Consider the following 21781-nt stretch of genomic DNA (forward strand, 5'->3'; position numbering starts at 1 on the left):
GTACAATCCTCCCCATCTTCCTTTGCCTACACATGACATGATGGGAGCCTGTAGACCTGATGCAGAGGTGGACGCAATGGCGACATTTGTGCAGTTCTGTTGTGAGCGGAGCCGCTGGCGTTAGATCTGGTAACACAGATCCATGGGCGTTCCTGGAGGTGACCTGAAGTGAACTCAAAAAAGTCCATCTCATGGGTGTGTCCCCAGTGTGCCAGGGAACACGTCTGCGTTCCCAAACGCAGAGCTGCAGCCACAGAGGCCATGTTTAGAGGAATATCAGAATGCGTCTGCCATAGCCTGGGACATGCGTCAGTGGTGCATGCGATGGTGTGCCAAAGGTGGAGTGTTTAGAACCATAGCAGAGTTGCTCTGTCCACAGCGTAGAAAGTGTGCGCCTCGGTGGCCTGGCCATCGAGAGGGGAACACGTGCTGAATCAGTGCTCCTGACAATATAAATCACCCTCCCGGCAACAGATATAGCCTCATAACCAACACCCCAAGGCTGTTGAGCTCCTGCTGGCTGTGGAGCGGTGGGTTGCGGAGCCGGCGGGTGCCCCTGAGACCCGTGCGGGTTGCGGCCTACCTGCTCGGCAGAAGCCGGGGGCGGGAGTAGTGCGGCACCCGGACCGTAAGTGCCGCGGCGAGATTGTGAGCGGGGCCGCAGCGGTGGATCGGGGTCTCTGGACAGCTTCCCCGAGGTGCGGTCTCCCCATCTGCAGTGAGCCGACCGGGCCGGAGGACTCCCCCGGAGCTGATCACGACCCCGCTGGGTGGCCGGACGGCGCGGGAGCGCGGAACCGCGGCTGTGCCGCTCGATCTGTCCGTGGCTGCTGCTGCCGCTGTACCCAACCTCATTGCGGACGCCAGACCCGGCGGGGGAGGCTGTGACCGCGGGGATCAGACCCACTAACACCACCACCGAATCTGGAGGGAATCTCCTCTCCCTTCCACTAAGGCCTGTGACAGGAATCCAAAGCCGCCATCTTGCTCCCTGGTAATCGGCCGGAGTAAAGGTAAAGCTGCACTGCTTCATACTTTCCTCACCCCTGCAGGATTGCAGAACCAGCTCGCACTACCGCCCGTAGCTGAGACGGCCATAGAAATGCTTTAATACCCACCATGTGTACCTAGGCCACTGAATGAGAGGTTGGGCTGCGATTTACCCCAGCTGCAGGGATAGCACCTGAAAGAGTTACGGCTCCATTATTGTGACACACAGATCCATGTATCCTCGAATCATTCTTATGATGATATAATACAATATAATAAAATACTACGTGTGCCATAATTATGTAGCTGGACTTTATATATAATACTCTTTGGCACCTTCCTCCCGACTCCTTTGTTGGTGTACCTGAAGCTGACAATCCGTCCCCCTCTGGTGGCCGCTGCTGTTAACTACTTGAACTACACTAACTGAAGCCTGGAATAACTCACAATTTGGACCTCGGTTAATCTCTACGAATTTGCTGCGGCTCCCTCCTCCACCCTACGAGCTACCTAAAGCCTGAAATACTTGCTTTCCCGCCCTTGCATGGCGCGCTTTGCTGCGGACAAGTTGCCTTGCTGCACTCTGCACAGGTTACTATTCCCAATCGTAGTCCACGTGGATAGTAAAGTATGAAAAAATTGAAAATGAAAACAAAATTGTAAAAAAAAGCATGTCGACCTTTCCTGTGTCGACCTAATGCATGTCAACCAATAGTGGTCGACCTAATGACTATCGACCTTAGTTATGTCAACCTAGCATCCGGATGCCGTCTCCATCGTGTGAACAGCAGGTGACAGGGTTTTTTTTCAATAATTAGTTAAAGCAGCATTTTAAAATTAGGGGATACATTTTAATAATTACCATTTATACTTTATTTGTTCTTAATGCTGCTATTAATGATTTCTAATTCAGTGCCATGGACAACAATGGGAACCACACTCACATTATGGAGAGAGCAGAGAGGCTTTGGAACACCCATCCGCCCTCTTCCTGTGCTGTACAATCCTCCCCATCTTCCTTTGCCTACACATGACATGATGGGAGCCTGTAGACCTGATGCAGAGGTGGACGCAATGGCGACATTTGTGCAGTTCTGTTGTGAGCGGAGCCGCTGGCGTTAGATCTGGTAACACAGATCCATGGGCGTTCCTGGAGGTGACCTGAATTGAACTCAAAAAAGTCCATCTCATGGGTGTGTCCCCAGTGTGCCAGGGAACACGTCTGCGTTCCCAAACGCAGAGCTGCAGCCACAGAGGCCATGTTTAGAGGAATATCAGAATGCGTCTGCCATAGCCTGGGACATGCGTCAGTGGTGCATGCGATGGTGTGCCAAAGGTGGAGTGTTTAGAACCATAGCAGAGTTGCTCTGTCCACAGCGTAGAAAGTGTGCGCCTCGGTGGCCTGGCCATCGAGAGGGGAACACGTGCTGAATCAGTGCTCCTGCTCCTGACAATATAAATCACCCTCCCGGCAACAGATATAGCCTCATAACCAACACCCCAAGGCTGTTGAGCTCCTGCTGGCTGTGGAGCGGTGGGTTGCGGAGCCGGCGGGTGCCCCTGAGACCCGTGCGGGTTGCGGCCTACCTGCTCGGCAGAAGCCGGGGGCGGGAGTAGTGCGGCACCCGGACCGTAAGTGCCGCGGCGAGATTGTGAGCGGGGCCGCAGCGGTGGATCGGGGTCTCTGGACAGCTTCCCCGAGGTGCGGTCTCCCCATCTGCAGTGAGCCGACCGGGCCGGAGGACTCCCCCGGAGCTGATCACGACCCCGCTGGGTGGCCGGACGGCGCGGGAGCGCGGAACCGCGGCTGTGCCGCTCGATCTGTCCGTGGCTGCTGCTGCCGCTGTACCCAACCTCATTGCGGACGCCAGACCCGGCGGGGGAGGCTGTGACCGCGGGGATCAGACCCACTAACACCACCACCGAATCTGGAGGGAATCTCCTCTCCCTTCCACTAAGGCCTGTGACAGGAATCCAAAGCCGCCATCTTGCTCCCTGGCAATCGGCCGGAGTAAAGGTAAAGCTGCACTGCTTCATACTTTCCTCACCCCTGTCGGATTGCAGAACCAGCTCGCACTACCGCCCGTAGCTGAGACGGCCATAGAAATGCTTTAATACCCACCATGTGTACCTAGGCCACTGGATGAGAGGTTGGGCTGCGATTTACCCCAGCTGCAGGGATAGCACCTGAAAGAGTTACGGCTCCATTATTGTGACACACAGATCCATGTATCCTCGAATCATTCTTATGATGATATAATACAATATAATAAAATACTACGCGTGCCATAATTATGTAGCTGGACTTTATATATAATACTCTTTGGCACCTTCCTCCCGACTCCTTTGTTGGTGTACCTGAAGCTGACAATCCGTCCCCCTCTGGTGGCCGCTGCTGTTAACTACTTGAACTACACTAACTGAAGCCTGGAATAACTCACAATTTGGACCTCGGTTAATCTCTACGAATTTGCTGCGGCTCCCTCCTCCACCCTACGAGCTACCTAAAGCCTGAAATACTTGCTTTCCCGCTCCCATAGGAGCCCGGGTTGGAGCCGTAAGTCAGCAACCTGACCTGCCTGGGCCGCTCGCCTACTATACAATTTACGGACTGTGTCCTTTCTTTAATAATTTTTTCTTCCTTTTTTTTTTCTTTTTTCTTTTTCTCTCCCACTCCTTTCCCCTTTTATATGTACCATTATGTCCAAAAACAAGAAAGTAACGCAAGCCCCGACTAACTTCTCTGGCTCAAAATCAAAGGGCCCGCAGAACCCCAACATGACCACAAACTCCCCTCCCTCTCCGTGCTCTTCAGAAGCTGGGATCGACCCCCAGATTCAGGCGGTAATGTCGAGCCTACTGGAGGGAGTGCAGTCGGTGTTCAAACAGGAACTCTCTAACGCTATTGCAGAATTTAAACAGCTCTCGGTAACTGAACGGATGCATTGGAAACGAAGACTGATGATCTCTGCCGCTCCCAACATTGCCTTGACAGAGAGCTCATTAGGTTGCACGAAAAAATGGAGACTCTTAAAGAGCGACAAGAGGACCAGGAAAATCGCTCGCGTAGGAATAACTTACGAATACGCAAAGTTCCGGAATCGGTCCTCGGCCCATCGCTGCCGTCTTTCCTGAGAGAATTCTACACACACCTCGTACCAGACCTCACAGACGAAGAGTGTCTCTGTGATAGGGCTCATAGAGCACTTCGTGCAAAACCCTCTCCCGCTCAACCGCCCAGGGATGTTATTGTCCGTTTCCATTATTTCCGTTCAAAAGAGAAAATCCTGTCCTCTGTCCGAGACTCCCCAGAGATCCTGTTTAAAGGTATGCAGTTACAAATCTTTCAGGATCTGGCTCCCTCCACTATCCAAAAACGACGGGACCTCCAATCGGTCTCCCGGGTCCTGCGACAGCACCAGATAAGATATAGATGGGGATTCCCCTTTCAACTTCATGTTTCAGTCAACAACTCTGTTCACTCTGTCAAAACTTTGACTCAAGGACAGGAATTACTGGCAAATCTGGATCTCCTCCCAGTATCATCTGCAGTCGACTTGGCGACCCCATCATCTAAATCGTCACACCCTCAGCCTCCCCTTCCTGACTGGACAAGGGTGACCCGCCAGCGCACTGTGGACAGTGATCCTCCCTGACCTGGGGGGACCCCCCCCCCGCAGTGGTTTGCCCTCAAAATGTCGGAGCAGCGCCTCCGTGCCTCGTAATGAGCAATGGCTGCGGAGGATTTGACCTCCGTCCAAAATCCTATGTCGTAACTATCTTCTGTTACTGCTGTTACAGTTAAGTTATATTAGTTTGTACTCCCGTGGTAACCCCCCCCCCCCTTTTTTTTTTTTTTTTTGTATTGTCTGGACACAGTCCTATATGTTCTATATTATATTATGTTTTTTATAGCTGTAAAGTGGCCACGACCACACTCATCCCTTGTGGTCCGGGTAGTCTACCCTCTCTCACATGGTACCTCAGTTACCCCCCAACACTCCCTTTCTGTTGTATACATTGTTACTTATGCAGTTTTCTTTTCCTGCGGTTCTCGAAAGGGACCCACAATTTCAGGGATTTGTCCCCGTTTGGGTTTTTTCTTCTCTATGTTTCTCCCCTTCTCTTTTCTCTTGTGGCTTCTGTCTGACCCTTCCGCTCCTTCTCTCTCTCTGTCCCGAGGGGTGGCCTCCTCCTGGCTCAAATAGTATTTTATCTGATCATGTTTTGCAATATGTCGTACTCCCTCATGTGAATAGCCATGTCCCTTAAAATATTTTCGGTCAATGTAAATGGCCTGAACTCCCCTAGGAAGCGTAATGTGTTTCTGAGTGCTTGCAGGCGAGAGAAAGTCGACATAGCCTTTCTTCAGGAAACACATCTCACTGGTTCCCATACTCAGCTTAAAGGTAAATGGTTCTCCCAGTCCTACTTTGCCTCGGCAGACTGTAAAAAACGTGGGGCAGCCATTTTAATTCACCGTAATATTCCGTTTATCCACTCTAGGACAGTGACGGACCCAGACGGACGGTTTCTTATGGTGATGGGTACCCTCCGCTCTGTGGCTCTCACTTTGGTCTCCATTTACGCTCCCAACCAAGACCAATCTCTGTTTTTTGACTCTCTGTCTAAACGCCTGTCCCGAGAAGCATAGGGGGCCCATTATCATGGGCGGTGATTTTAATACCATCATCGACCCGTTGTTAGATAGATCCGGCCCTCCACCTCACGCTTCCACGACATCCCTGCTTCGGGCCTCCCGCACTCTCACTGCTACCTTGAAACACCACGGCCTCTGTGACACCTGGCGATCCCAACACCCCCACACCAAAGATTTTACCCATTTCTCGGCTCCACACCAACACTATTCCAGGATCGATATGATCCACATCTCCTCTGCCCTTGTACCACTGATTTCTGATGCGGGTATCACGCCACTGGCATGGACGGACCATGCTGGGGTTTACCTTCTCATAGATATATACCGCTCACCACGTAGGAAATACAAATGGCGTCTTGACGATTCGCTTTTGCAACACCCTTCTGCACTGGAGGAAATTCGACTAGCAATTACACATTACTTCACCGAAAATACATCTCCTGACATCTCGCTTAGTGTCCTGTGGGAAGCTCACAAGGCCACGATTCGCGGCGCTTTGCTGGCGAAATCGTCGGCAACTAGGAAAAAAGCTGCGCAGGAGATTACCTCACTCAAATCAGAGATAGCCACCTTACTAACTAGACATAAAGCATCCCCCGACGCTTCCCTGCTCTCTCAGATTGACTCCCTCCGGGGACAACTTAATACCCTTCTTTCTAACCGTGCAGCACTAATTCTTCGGAAGCTACAGCAACACTTTTATGATAAAATGGATAAAATAGACTCCCTACTGGTCAACAAACTACGTCGTAAACAGGCGCTGGGCGCAATAGATAAGTTGTACTCGCCACAAAGGGGAACCTACACATATGACCCTGAAGTGATGACCGAAGATTTCCGCTTGTTTTATAGCTCCCTCTATAACTTGTCTGACTCGCCCCCTCTGTCTCCTGACGGGATTGGAGGAGTACACTCATACTTGTCTGAGACCCCCCTCCCAGCCCTATCTGACACTCAGAAAGACGCCCTTAATAGTCGGATCTCGGATGAGGAGACAATAGCCGCTATACGCTTCATGCGTTCGTCAGCCGCTCCGGGACCGGATGGTTTCACAGCCCAATACTATAAACTGTTTGCGAAAGAGCTGGCCCCACATCTATCCTCTTTATTTAACAATATTCTTGAGGGAGCCTCCTTTCTGCCGGAGACGACCAGGGCCGACATAGTGGTAATCCCAAAGCCTGACAAAGACCCGACTAGTTGCTCAAATTATAGACCAATCTCACTATTGAATGTCGATCTGAAGATATATGCGAAAATATTAGCCAACCGCCTGGCTCCCCTAATGCCCGGTCTGGTCCATCCGGACCAGGTCGGCTTCATTCCTGGACGCCAGGCGTCTGACAACACTAGAAGGGCTATAGACCTATTTTACTCCATTCAAAAGCGGAAGTCTCCCTCTCTCATTCTGGCTCTCGACGCGGAGAAGGCTTTCGACCGCATTTCGTGGTCTTTTGCCTTCGCAGTCCTTGGCAAAATGGGATTCTCTGGAAAATTTCTAGAGGGGATTAAAGCACTCTACCGCTCCCCATCTGCCCAGGTTTTGGTTAACGGTGTTTCCTCCGCCAGTTTTGGGATTGCCAATGGCACCAGGCAGGGATGCCCCCTCTCACCTTTAATTTTCGCACTAGTCATGGAGCCCCTTGCAGCAAAGATCCGTAATAACACCACTATCCACGGAGTATCCACAGGCCTATCCGAGCACAAGATAGCGTTATATGCTGATGATGTCCTGATTTCCCTCACAAATCCAGCCCAGTCCCTCCCCTCTCTTTTAACTGAGATCCGTTCATATTCACGGTTTTCCGGTTATAAAATCAACGTTAACAAAACAGAGGTCCTTAACTTTCATATCCCGGCAGCTCTCAAACAAGACCTACAAATTATCCTACCCTGTAACTGGTATACAAAGAAAATCAAGTACCTCGGTACGTACTTGACCCATCATCACCACCAACTTTTCCAAGCAAATTACCCCCGCTTATTGCAGAAAATCAAGGATGATTTGCTGGAATGGTCCAGCTACTTCATCTCATGGATAGGCAGAATAAATTCTCTCAAGATGAGTGGGCTCCCCCGACTTCTGTATTTGTTTCAGACACTCCCGATTTATGTTCCTACCTATGTCTTTAAGACTTTGCAACGCCAATCCTCCTTTTTTGTCTGGAACCGTAAACGCCCCCGCATCAGCCTTAAACTGCTTCAGCGCCCTTCCAGAGGTGGGGGGCTGGGTATCCCGGACTTTAGGAAATACTTCTATGCTGCGCAACTCTTTCAATGTGTACAATGGTGCAACGAGGGCGGGACGGGGAAAGTTTGAGTGGGGATTGAGACAGAGGAGATGGGTCTAGCTACACTATCCTCCCTACTATGGCTTCGCCGGAACCAGCGCCCCCGTGCGGCCCTCTCACACCCTGTGGTAAGTCGCTCATTAGCGACATGGGACCTGGCAAACAGACGGTTCACTTTGGCCCCACATCCGTCCCCGCTAATTCCGTTATTTCACAATCCAGCCTTCCCCCCGGGTACGTGTAGATCCTCGTATACATCCTGGCGCTCGAGCGGTATGCTATATGTTAATGACATCACTTCTAACGCTACCTTCCCACAATTCGCAGATATTCGAGAAGGAACAGTAATCCCTCCTTCGGACTTCTTTCGCTATCTGCAAATTAGACATTTTCACTCCACCATTACCACTACCCTTCTCCACAGACAATTATCCCCCTTCGAATACATTAGCTGGAAACGCACCAACACTAAGGGCCTCATTTCAGATATTTATGCTTTACTTAGCGACCACCCTACTTCATCCCGGGCCCCTCACGAGTTGGCATGGGAAAAGGAGCTGGGATTCACTATAGACAATGAAGATTGGGTGGATATCTGGGATAATGCAGCCTCCAGTTCCATATGTGTAAGAATTAAAGAAAATATCTACAAATTACTCTATCGCTGGTATTATGTCCCTTCCCGTTTACACACTATGTTTCCAGACACTCCGGATAGATGCTGGAGGGGTTGTGCGGACGTTGGCTCGTTCATACACATCTGGTGGACCTGCCCAAAAATCTTTAAAATTTGGGGTGAGCTTATTACCTTGCTCTCGCGCTTATTTGACACCTCCATTTCTCCTGACCCCCAATACTTTCTGCTCCCTATGACCCTCCCTACTCTTAACAGACACCAAAACAAGCTATTTCGACATGTAGTTTCGGCAATGACATGCCAAATAGCCACGGACTGGAAGAGCCCGACTCCCTCCCCAATGCCGGTGATAATCTCCCGAATTTGGTATGTACATAAAATGGAATACATGACCGCTGTTATCCGTAACACCTCGAAACAATTTGATAAAGTATGGTCCCCATGGCTAACCTTACAACAGGCTCCTTCCCCATTTGCAATTTGACACCATGCATCGCAGCTCTACCTACCTCTTGTCTCTGGAGGCCACCCCTCCACCCCTTTCTAGCCCTTTCTTTCTCTTTTGACTGGATTTGCTCTATTTCCTCTATTTTTCTGACCCCTTCTATTCTCTCTCCGAGTATTATTTTCTTCTAATTTCCACTGTCAACTCTCTTAGACGGACGGCCACTCCGTTGCCGAGAGTTACCCATTTCAATTGCCTTAACTTTAATTAAAAAAAAAAAAAGGGATCCACTCAGTTGATGTTACAACTCACTGTAGTTACATTTGTACTTTGATTATCCACTTTGCCTGGTATGTTCTGTTATTAATGTAACAATTGTGTGATCCATCTAATAAAATGTGTTTGAAAAAAAAAAGAAAGAAAGTGTGCGCCTCAGGTCTTGCACAACCTGGCACATGCAAGTACACAAGGCAAATAATTGCATTTGTATATTACTGTCACTGCGACTCCTCAAAAAGCTGCAGCTGCACGCGCATTAGCCTAAACCTCTGAACCAGGTGTGTGTGTTACTCCAGAGAGATTTTGAAAAAAGAGTTAATGATTTGCAAGACACATGCATGCCTAATATGTACTTAATTTTCTATTTAAAGATAAAAAAGATTGCGAGTGGTCCTTACTGACAGGATAAAACTCCTTTCAACATGGGTAGGGGGTATGTAGTCATGTGACTGGCGGTCACAATACAGACCCGTACATCCCTCCCACTCAAAATCCCGACAGTGGGAATAGAACCTGTGGCTTCGTTGCACTTGACACCCCCCCACAACCCCCGTGCCGGCATTCTGCGGCCTGGATCACGGCGTCGAGATGCTGAGTGCCGGGATCCCAGCAGCGGTAACACAACCTCAACCCAGATGGGGCACATGCTACCTTAGCACTAGGTGTTGTCCCAACTTCAGTCCCAAACCAGCCCCAGGCGGCAGCTGAAATCTGTAGCGGTTGGTGTCATCCGTCTCTTGTTCTACTAAGCAGAGCGTAAACTCAGTGAATGTTTCTGAACTCAAAGGCAAGTTGTGGCTCTGTGGGACAAAATCACACATTATACAACAGAATTATTATCTGTAAATGGACGGATAAAGCTTACACCATGAGACACCCTCCTGATGGTCTGCTTTAAGCATCTGTATTCATTGCAACAATTAACAATTCATTTTATATAATGTTTTCATTTGTTTCCTAATTAAACAGTTAAAATAAATGATAAGTAGAGAGTAGGGTTCTATGGGGGGAATTCAATTCGGCAGCACAGGTACTTTTGTGCGAATCCGGCATTTAAACACCACGGCAACAGCAATTTGCACACTTGGCCGGCAACTGAATTCACCCCATATATACAAACATAATGTACTCTAGCAGTCCAGGATTTCCAATTTAGGAGTTCACTCCGAGGGAACACGTGTGATAGTTACTGATCAAGCCAGATAGATACCTTCATCTGACAGCTCCTACCAATAGTTTAACAAGTATCCCAACAATGGTAATGACTAATTGCAAAACTGGATTAGGAACCATTGTGTTGGAAATTATCAAATTGCCTTCTTCGTGTATACGAGTGGTCAGTAAACCACACATGTGTCTCCATTATTTAATTAAGACACTGATTTATGCTTATGACCTCCTTTATTCAGTTGTTAGGTTTGGTTTGAATGTGTACACTTTTGCGACTACCAGAAAGAGCAATTCGTATGGATCTACTTTATTACGATACAATATATTTGCCCAGATTTATCAAGCCTTAGATAGTGATAAATTGCATGGTGATAAAGTGCCAACCAATCAGCTCCTAACTGTCATTTTTACCAAACACAGCCTGTAACATGTCAGTTAGGAGCTGATTGGCTGGTACTTTATAACCGTGCAATTTATCACTCTCCAAGGCTTGATAAATCTGGGCCATTGTTTAAATTATTGCTGAATATATCTATTGTTTATTATATAGCTTAAATGTACTATTTATTAAAATTGTTATTTGCTTTTAATGTCGGATTTGGATTTAGTATTTAATTGAGTTACTGCTTAGCGCCGTTTCCATACTGTTCGTCCCTTGCACTATGGGGGTCATTACGAGTTGATCGCTAGCTGCCGTTGTTCGCAGCGCAGCGATCAGGCTAAAAATCTGCATTTCTGTGCATGCACCGCAATGCACAGGTGCGTCATACGGGTACAATGAGCATCGTGGGTTTGCACAGAGTGTAACGAACATTCCAGTCGCACGGCTGAACGCAGGAATATTGACATGAAGTGGGCGTTTCTGGGTGTCAACTGACCGTTTTCAGGGAGTGCTTAGAAAAACGCAGGCGTGGTTTGGCGTTCGCTGGGCGGGTGTGTGACGTCAAAAGCCGTCCCTCCGTCGTTAGAATCAACGCACACGAAGAGTAACTACAGGGCTGGTCTTGTTTTGCACAAAATTATTCTGCAGGCGCTCTGCTGCACAGGCGTTCGCACTCCTGCAAAGCAAAAATACACTCCCAGCGGGCGCGACAATGCGTTTGCACGGCTGCTAAAAACTGCTAGCGAGCGATCAACTCAGAATGACCCCAAATATATTTTAAATCACAGATATTTGGCATCTTGTATTCTGCATTACCCTCACTCCCAGGCACTGCCTCTCTTCTGCTTCCCACCCTTGTGAATGGCGCAGTAAGAAGGCTGCCGCCTAGCTCTGGGTATAATGCAGAATGCAGGCTGACTTTGAGCAGAGTCCCCACATAATCACGCAGCACTCTCTATCTCCTGAGAGAAAGGCACATAGAATTCCTTAACAAATTATAATACATTTTTTCTCTGAGAAAGCAGCAGAGGCAGAACTCTGGGAGGCAACGGAGTCAGCTGCCGTCGGGCTCCTGCTTTGAAGGGGGCACCTCTCCTCCTTTTCCGTGTGTTCAGTGACATTAATCAATTAAGTTAATTGACAGCAGCCGGTATCTCTTCCGTAGCCGACTTCCCCACTAGTCACTACACCTTACAAATCACACCCTCTTTATTACAGATACACTGGAAGCAGACACCTTACTGATGAAGCTATTTGCTCCTATAAAGGAAGCATGAGAAATCTAACTATGGTGGTTATTCCGAGTTGTTCGCTCGCTAGCTGTTTTTCAGCTGCCGCCTCCCACTGGGAGTGTATTTTAGCTTAGCAGAAGTGCAAACAAAAGGATCGCAGAGCGGCAGCAAAGTTTTTCGTGCAGTTTTAGAGTAGCTCAAAACCTACTCAGCGCTTGCGATGACTTCAGACTGTTCAGTTCATAGGCGAATCCAGGGGGGGGGGGGCACTTGGGCCCGTGCCCCCCCTCCCATCCCCCCCCCCCCCCTGTCGAACAGCAGCAGCACTACTGCTATTTCCGTCAGTCAGATTTGATAAAAGAGCCAGCAGGCACTAGGACCCGCCGCAGCTCTAATAGCAAGTCCGTGTGATAACCAATGGGGATGCTGGAGCTGCAGCTCCAGCCTCCCCATGCTCACACTGCAACCTACCTCCCCTACTGCCAGCCGTCCAGAGTCCAGCCCAGGCACGGGGTTCAAATGCCAGCATCGCGTAAGACTGTTACTTATGAAGGCACAGAAGGCTTCATTAGCCCTCACTGCACCGCACAGTATCCCAGTGCTTCCTCCTCCACTTCCTTTACCACCATGCTAGGTGCAGTCAACCTCAGACTCAGCTTTGAGAAGGCGGCCTGTGTGATTGTGACAGGGCTGTCCTGCAGATGTCTTATGCTGCTTGTTGGAGATCCAGCTGGCTGCTTCTGCTAATCAAAGATGGGCAGTTCGCGTCCTGCAGTCTGAGTCTCTGTGCAGTGCCAAAAACAAGGTATGCTGCTCCTGCCACCACCAACTAAAAACTTTAATAATTATATTGTGCTGGGGTGCCTTCCAGGCTCCCATACCTAATGGAACAGGTGACCAACATTTCAAGGCCCAATCAGCCTTTTCATCAGGGTGAAACATTGGCAATAAACCAGGATGCACTCCTACAACCAATCATTACCTGATGGCGTATTCTGTGAGGCCACGCCCCCTGTGATACCACACCCCTTATCTGGGAGCACTTGTGCCTTAGGTGCATGTAAAAATAACTATTACCGTTACCCTATCATGGTGCCCCCCCTTTCATTTTCTTCTGGATCCGCCCCTGGTTCAGTTCCTGTTTTGACATCACAAACACGCCCAGGTCCCCATGGACAGGTGTAAGATAATATTATTGCAAGATGGCTTTACCTAGCAGCAGAAAGCAAAGCTCAATGGATAAATTGTACAGACACTGTAGCACCATGGTGGTCATTCCGAGTTGATCACTCACTAGCAGTTTTTAGCAGTCATGCAAACGCTATGCCGCCGCCCGCTGGGAGTGTATTTTAGCTTAGCAGAAGTGCGAACGAAAGGATCGCAGAGCGGCTACAAAATAATTTTGTGCAGTTTCAGAGTAGCTTCAGACCTACTCAGCGCTTGCGATGACTTCGGACTGTTCAGTTCCTGTTTTGACGTCACAAACACGCCCTGCGTTCACCCAGCCACGCCTGCATTTTCCTGGCACGTCTGCGTTTTTTCGAACACTCCCTGAAAACGGTCAGTTGACACCCAGAAACGCCCACTTCATGTCAATCACTCTGCGGCCAGCAGTGCGACTGAAAAGCTTCACTAGACCTTGTGTGAAACTACATCAGTCGTTGTAATAGTATGTCGCGCGTGCGCATTGCGCCGCATACGCATGCACAGAAGTGCTGCTTTTTTGCATCATCGCTGCGCAGCGAACAATTCAGCTAGCGATCAACTCGGAATGACCACCTATGTGCAGTTATTTCTCTGACAATTACAAGTAACTTCATATAGTTAGAATTCTCACACTTCCTATGCAAGAGCAGATACCTCCATCAGTAAGGTGCATGCTTCCAGTGTAATAGGTTGTGGGTTCTAATCCTGGGTATGACACTTGCAAATTAACTGTCAGAGAAATAATCAGCATTGTGAGTGAATGAGCAGATCTATGTAGTGTGTGGCTGGACCCCTACAAAGATCTCCCTAGTTGCAATGGTTTTGTAGTAGCTTCATATAGTTAGAATCGGCAGGCTTGCTATGCAGGAGCAAAAAAACAAGAATTTACTCACCGGTAATTCTATTTCTCGTAGTCCGTAGTGGATGCTGGGTACTCCGTAAGGACCATGGGGAATAGACGGGCTCCGCAGGAGACTGGGCACTCTAAAAGAAAGATTAGGTACTATCTGGTGTGCACTGGCTCCTCCCTCTATGCCCCTCCTCCAGACCTCAGTTAGGGAAACTGTGCCCGGAAGAGCTGACACTACAAGGAAAGGATTTGGAATCCAGGGTAAGACTCATACCAGCCACACCAATCACACCGTACAACTCGTGATAACTATACCCAGTTAACAGTATGAATAACAACTGAGCCTCACTGAACAGATGGCTCATAACAATAACCCTTTAGTTAAGCAATAACTATATACAAGTATTGCAGACAATCCGCACTTGGGATGGGCTCCCAGCATCCACTACGGACTACGAGAAATAGAATTACCGGTGAGTAAATTCTTATTTTCTCTGACGTCCTAGTGGATGCTGGGTACTCCGTAAGGACCATGGGGATTATACCAAAGCTCCCAAACGGGCGGGAGAGTGTGGATGACTCTGCAGCACCGAATGAGCAAACTCAAGGTCCTCCTCAGCCAGGGTATCAAACTTGTAGAATTTTGCAAACGTGTTTGACCCCGACCAGGTAGCAGCTCGGCAAAGTTGTAATGCCGAGACCCCTCGGGCAGCCGCCCAAGAAGAGCCCCCTTCCTCGTGGAATGGGCTTTTACTGATTTAGGATGCGGCAGTCCAGCCGCAGAATGTGCAAGGTGAATCGTGCTACAGATCCAGCGAGCAATAGTCTGCTTAGAAGCAGGAGCACCCAGCTTGTTGGGTGCATGCAGGAGAAACAGCGAGTCAGTATTTTCTGACTCTAGCCGTCCTGGAAACAGAAATTTTCAGGGCCCGGACTACATCCAGCAACTTGGAAGCCTCCAAGTCCCGAGTAGCCGCAGGCACCACAATAGGTTGGTTCAAATGAAACGCTGATACCACCTTAGGGAGAAATTGGGGACGAGTCCTCAATTCTGCCCTGTCCCTATGGAAGATCAGATAAGGGCTTTCACACGACATTCTGACACACGCCTAGCCGAAGCCAAGGCCAAATATATATATGTGACCACTTTCCACGTGAGATACTTCAACTCCACGTTCTGAAGTGGCTCAAAACAATGTGATTTTAGGAAATCCAACACTACGTTGAGATCCCAAGGTGCCACTGGAGGCACAAAAAAGGGGATGAATATGCAGCACTCCCTTAACAACGTCTGAACTTCAGGCAGCGTCTTTCCTAGCCTTTAACAGCGTAGGAATCACTTCACCTGGAACGCCCTTTACCGTTAGGATCCGGCGTTCAACCGCCAAGCCTTCAAACGTAGCCGCGGTAAGTCTTGGAACAGACAGGGCCCCTGCAGTAACAGGTCCTGTCTGAGAGACAGAGGCCATGGGTCCTCCGAGATAATTTCTTGTAGTTCCGGGTACCAAGTGCTTCTTGGCCAATCCGGAACTACTAGTATAGTTCTTACTCCTCTCTTACTTACTATCCTCAGTACCTTGGGTATGAGAGGAAGAGGAGGGAACACATAAACCGACTGGTACACCCACGGTGTCACTAGAGCGTCCACAGCTATCGCCTGAGGGTCTCTTGACCTGGCGCAATACTATTTTAGCTTTTGTTGAGGCGGGACGCCATCATGTCCACCTGTGGCTGTTCCCAACGGTTCACAATCTGCGTGAAGACTTCTGGATGAAGTCCCCACTCTCCCGGGTGGAGGTTTTCCACACCCGGAATGAACACTGCTGACAGTGTTAGCACGTGATACTCCGCCCATCGGAGAATCCTTGTGGCTTCTGCCAACGCCATCCTGCTTCTTGTGCCGCCTTGTCGGTTTACATGGGCGACAGCCGTGATGTTGTCTGACGGAATCAGCACCGGCTGGTTTTGAAGCAGGGGTTCTGCTTGCCTTAGGGCATTGTAAATGGCCCTTAGGTCCAGAATATTAATGTGTAGGGAAGTCTCCTGACTCGACCACTGTCCTTGGAAGTTTCTTCCTTGAGTGACTGCTCCCCAACCTCGGAGGCTTGCATCCGTGGTCACCAGGACTCAGTCCTGAATGCCGAATCTGCGGCCCTCGAGAAGATGAGCACTCTGCAGCCACCACAGCAGAGACACCCTGGCCCTTGGGGACAGGGTGATCAGCCGATGCATCTGAAGATGCGATCCTCACTTGTCTAACAGGTCCCACTGAAAGTTCCTTGCAAGGAACCTGCCGAAGGGAATTGCTTCGAAAGAAGCTACCATCTTTTCCAGGATTCGCGTGCAATGATGCACCGACACCTGTTTTGGTTGCAGGAGGTCTCTGACCAGAGATGACAACTCCTTGGCCTTCTCCTCCGGGAGAAACACCTTCTTCTGTTGTGTGTCCAGAAACATGCCCAATATCAGCAGACGCGTCGTAGGAACCAGCTGCGACTTTGGGATATTCAGAATCCAGCCGTGCTGTTGTAGCACTTCCTGAGATAGTGCTACTCCGATCAACGACTGCTCCTTGGACCTCGCCTTTATAAGGAGATCGTCCAAGTACGGGATAATTATAACTCCCTTCTTTCGAAGGAGTATCATCATTTTGGCCATTACCTTGGAACACACCCTCGGTGCCGTGGACAGACCAAACGGCAACGTCTGGAATTGGTAATGGCAGTTCTGTACCACAACCTTGAGGTACTCCTGGTGAGGTGGGTAAATGGGGACATGTAGGTAAGCATCCATGATGTCCAGCGACACCATAATATCCCCCTCTTCCAGGCTTGCAATAACCGCCCTGAGCGATTCTATTTTGAACTTGAACTTCCTTATATAAGTGTTCAAGGATTTCAAATTTAGAATGGGTCTCACCGAACCGTCTGGTTTCGGTATCACACACATTGTGGAATAGTAACCTCGTCCCTGTTGAAGGAGAGGAACTTTGATTATCACCTGCTGGAGGTACAGCTTGTGAATTGCCGCCAGTACTACCTCCCTTTCCTTGGGAGTAGCAGGCAAGGCTGATTTGAGGTAACGGCGAGGGGGAGACGTCTCGAACTCCAGCTTGTATCCCTGAGATACCTGTAGAACCCAGAGATCCATCCGTGAGCGAACCCACTGGTCGCTGAAGTTCCGGAGACGGGCCCCCACCGCACCTGGCTCCACCTGTGGAGCCCCAACGTCATGCGGTGGACTTAGTGGAAGCAGGGGAGGATATTTGTTCCTGGGAACTGGCTGTCTGGTGCAGCTTTTTCCCTCTACCCCTGCCTCTGGGCAGAAAGGACGCGCCTCTGACCCGCTTGCCTTTCTGAGGCCGAAAGGACTGTACTTGATAATACGGTGCTTTCTTAGGCTGTGAGGGGACCTAAGGTAAAAGGTCGACTTCCCAGCTGTTGCTGTGGACACGAGGTCCGAGAGACCGTCCCCAAACAATTCCTCACCCTTATAGGGCAAAACTTCCATGTGCCTTTTAGAATCAGCATCACCTGTCCACTGCCGAGTCCATAATACTCTTCTGGCAGAAATGGACATTGCATTAATTCTAGATGCTAGCCGGCAAATGTCCCTCTGTGCATCTCTCATATATAAGACTACATCTTTAATATGCTCTATAGTTAGCAAAATAGTGTCCCTGTCAAGGGAATCAATGTTATCTGACAGGGAATCAGACCATGCTGCTGCAGCACTACCCATCCATGCTGAAGCAATAGCAGGTCTCAGTATAGTACCTGAGTGTGTATACACAGACTTCAGGATAGCCTCCTGCTTTCAATCTGCAGGCTCCTTTAAGGCGGCCGTATCCTGAATCGGCAGTGCCACCTTTTTTGATAAGCGTGTGAGCGCTTTGTCCACCTTAGGGGATGTCTCTCAGCGTAACCTATCCGTTGGCGGGAAAGGGTACGCCATTAGTAACCGCTTAGAAATTACTAGCTTCTTATCTGGGGAACCCCACGCTTCTTCACACAATTCGTTTAACTCATCAGATGGGGGAAAAGTCACTGGCTGCTTTTTCTCCCCAAACATAATACCCTTTTTTGTGGTAACCAGGTTAATGTCAGAAATGTGCAACACATTTTTCATTGCCGTAATCATACATCGGATGGCCCTAGTGGATTGTATATTTGTATCATCCTCGTCGACACTATAGTCAGACTCCGTGTCGACATCTGTGTCAGCCATCTGAGGTAGTGGGCGTTTTTGAGCCCCTGACGGCCTCTGAGATGCCTGGGCAGGCGCGGGCTGAGATGCCGGCTGTCCCAAAGCTGCGTCATCGAACCTTTTATGTAAGGAGTTGACACTGTTGGTTAATACCTTCCACATATCCATCCACTCCGGTGTCGACCCCGCAGGGGGTGACATCACACTTATCGGCACCTGCTCCACCTCCACATAAGCCTCCTCATCAAACATGTCGACACAGCCGTACCGACACACCGCACACACACAGGGAATGCTCTGACTGAGGACAGGACCCCACAAAGTCCTTTGGGGAGACAGAGAGAGAGTATGCCAGCACACACCACAGCGCTATATAATCAGGGATTTACACTAACACAAAGTGATTTTTCCCTATAGCTGCTTTACATGTACAGTTTGCACCTAAATTTAGTGCCCCCCCTCTCTTTTTTACCCTTTGAGCCTGGAAACTGCAGGGGAGAGCCTGGGGAGCTGTCTTCCAGCAGAGCTGTGAAGAGAAAATGGCGCCAGTGTGCTGAGGGAGATAGCCCCGCCCCTTCACGGCGGACTTCTCCCGCTCTTATATTAATATTATGGCAGGGGATTTTTGCACATATATAGTTTTTTAGACTATATTATGTGCTGTTTGCCAATGTAAGGTACTCTAATTGCAGCCCAGGGCGCCCCCCCCCCAGCGCCCTGCACCCATCAGTGACCGGAGTATGTGGTGTGCATAGGGAGCAATGGCGCACAGCTGCAGTGCTGTGCGCTACCTTAATGAAGACCGGAGTCTTCAGCCGCCGATTTCCAGGAAGTTCTTCTTGCTTCTGGCTCTGCAAGGGGGACGGCGGCGCGGCTCCGGGACCGGACGACCGAGGCTGGGCCTGTGTTCGATCCCTCTGGAGCTAATGGTGTCCAGTAGCCTAGAAGCCCAAGCTAGCTGCAAGCAGGTAGGTTCGCTTCTCTCCCCTAAGTCCCTCGTAGCAGTGAGTCTGTTGCCAGCAGATCTCACTGAAAATAAAAAACCTAACAAATACTTTCTTTACTAGAAGCTCAGGAGAGCCCCTAGTGTGCAACCAGCTCGAGCCGGGCACAGATTCTAACTGAGGTCTGGAGGAGGGGCATAGAGGGAGGAGCCAGTGCACACCAGATAGTACCTAATCTTTCTTTTAGAGTGCCCAGTCTCCTGCGGAGCCCGTCTATTCCCCATGGTCCTTACGGAGTACCCAGCATCCACTAGGACGTCAGAGAAATAAAAAAAATATATTTATTTACATATATATATATATATATATATATACACACATAGGGGGGCACCAATATTTTTCTTGCCTCCGGGCAACTGTGACAAGCTTACGCCACTGGAAAGCAGCATATTATTACAGAGATAGCAGCTTGTGTAATGTTTATTATATGCTATAAACCTATGCTCTGCTTTATTACCTGTACTTTGCTTTTAGTGAGGAGGTTCGGATCTTGCCTCTCTTTGGCTTTCTCCCACAATTCCAACTGGGCTTCGTAGAGATCATACACACAGGGGGTACAGCCGCTGCCACAGCACTGGGCGGGCGTGGGTTCCACTGGTCTCAGTGACAGCCAGTCAGTGTCATGGTCACACATACTCTGGAGAATAAAACATAGGGGGACATGTACTAAGCAGTGATAAAAGTGGAGAAGTGAGCCAGTGGAGAAGTTGCCCATGGCAACCAATCAGCTGCTCTGTATATTTTTATAGAATGCAAATTATAAATGTTACGTCAATGCTGATTGGTTGCCATGGGCAACTTCTTCACTGGCTCACTTCTCCACTGCTTTATCACTGCTTAGTACATGTCCACCATAGTGTGAAGTGTCCGCTACAGAATACTGAGAAGTCGAGGAAAAGTGCAGCATCAACTAAACTAGGGTTCAACTACTCCCTCCCCAACCCATGGTGCTGCAGGCCTCGCCAACAGGGTTAGAGCTGACACTCTAAACATGGAGTCTCAAGCCAAAATGATTTACATATTTCACCGTCTGCGTAAAACCAAACCATCATTACACAAACCAGACCCACCTACTTACTGTCCACTTTCAGATTGTAAAAATAGTGATGGGGGGGGATATTTGTAGCAATCAAGTTTATTTACTGCGTAACTACTATCCTGTCTTATGAATTTAAATTCCTAACAAACTGCAAAAGACAAATCATAATGCTTAATGCAAACTTATGTGGTGTTTTTCATTCCTTACGGTTATATCGGTTGGTGGACGATAAATAGACATTTAAAAGGTCGACAGTCATAGGTCAACACCATAGGGTTAACAGTCAGTAGGTGTTGGGTCAAATATATTTAAAAACACAAAATAACAACAACAACAAATTTAAAAAAATTGTCAACTTTTTTGTGTCAACCGTTTTTCTGTCAACCTTTTGATTTTGTCGATCTTTTGTATTTGTCATCTTTTTCTATGGCCGACCTTTTGACCCTGTTGACCTCTTGACTATAGACCTTTTAACTGTCTATAAATCCGCACCCAATATACCATTGGGCAAAGTATTTTTTGGTGCCTGCATATGTCCCTATTGATCATTCTCCAGACATGATCGCTCATGATATAAAACCTGGTGGTCTTATTTACAGTGAAATGGTGCAACTATGCACTTAGCTAAACCATGTTGCAATACAAGGGGTGCAAATGTATTTTTATAGTCTTTTTTTTAATTTTATTTTTAGACGAAAGGAACATGGGGGGAATTCAATTGTTTTATCCCTGCGGCCGCTACTAGATGGCACCCAACAAAGCAATTTATTTGTTGCTCCATTCGAGGGCAATGAACCGTGGGAGACACATTTCTGCTCGCAGCCCCCCTTGCTGGCGACCAGAAATGTGCAAAAAGTGACCTGATTGGGCGCCCCAAACGGCACCTTTCACATCACGCCCAGCACTTTGGTTTTGTTGAGCCATTTTAGAGTTAAACCCAACACTTATGGGTGCGATCAGCATGAAATAAATAAATAAATAAAGAACAATTGAATATGCCGCCCCTGATCTCCCATCACTATAGACAGAAGAAAGGACGCGAATAAACAACTGAATTACCCCCACAATGATTGTATTTTGCATATAGTACCTAAATACTTAACCCCATTTCGCCCTGGACTTGAAAATGGAGCACAATGGCTGCAAACCTCTGTGAGTTCGGCACTATATGGCCGCACTTAGTCGTGGGGTGAGCCGACTTATGACTAATTGAATTGAGCCCTAAGAGTAAAACCGGGTACACACTAAGCAATTTCACCCTAAAAAATAAACGTCACAACATAAATGTTATCGTTTATTTTTAGGCTTATACCATCCAGTGTGTATGGCGTTCAGCGATCACAAATATTAAACTGATAGGCAGCTCAACCCGTCAAGGTCGGGCTGAGCT

At 48.7% G+C, this 21781-nt stretch overlaps 1 protein-coding gene across 3 annotated transcripts in view; it reads right to left on the minus strand.

Annotated features, from left to right (window-relative positions):
- The window catches only part of LOC134957622 (NADH-cytochrome b5 reductase-like), a 65173-nt gene that overhangs the window by 13912 nt on the left and 29480 nt on the right, over window positions 1-21781 (minus strand). For 2 of the 3 annotated variants that reach the window (XM_063939641.1, XM_063939642.1), the window contains exons 2-3: window positions 19810-19989; window positions 9954-10102 (exon numbers count right to left, since the gene is read on the minus strand). In XM_063939641.1, the coding sequence (XP_063795711.1) occupies window positions 9954-10102; window positions 19810-19986 (326 nt within the window). In that variant the 5' untranslated portion in view covers window positions 19987-19989. Of the gene's footprint in view, window positions 1-9953; window positions 10103-19809; window positions 19990-21781 lie in introns of those variants that run through there. The other variant, XM_063939643.1, reaches the window with a different exon arrangement.

The sequence above is a fragment of the Pseudophryne corroboree genome, chromosome 9 (genome assembly GCF_028390025.1).
Source record: "Pseudophryne corroboree isolate aPseCor3 chromosome 9, aPseCor3.hap2, whole genome shotgun sequence".
Classification (NCBI taxonomy): Eukaryota; Metazoa; Chordata; class Amphibia; order Anura; family Myobatrachidae; genus Pseudophryne; species Pseudophryne corroboree.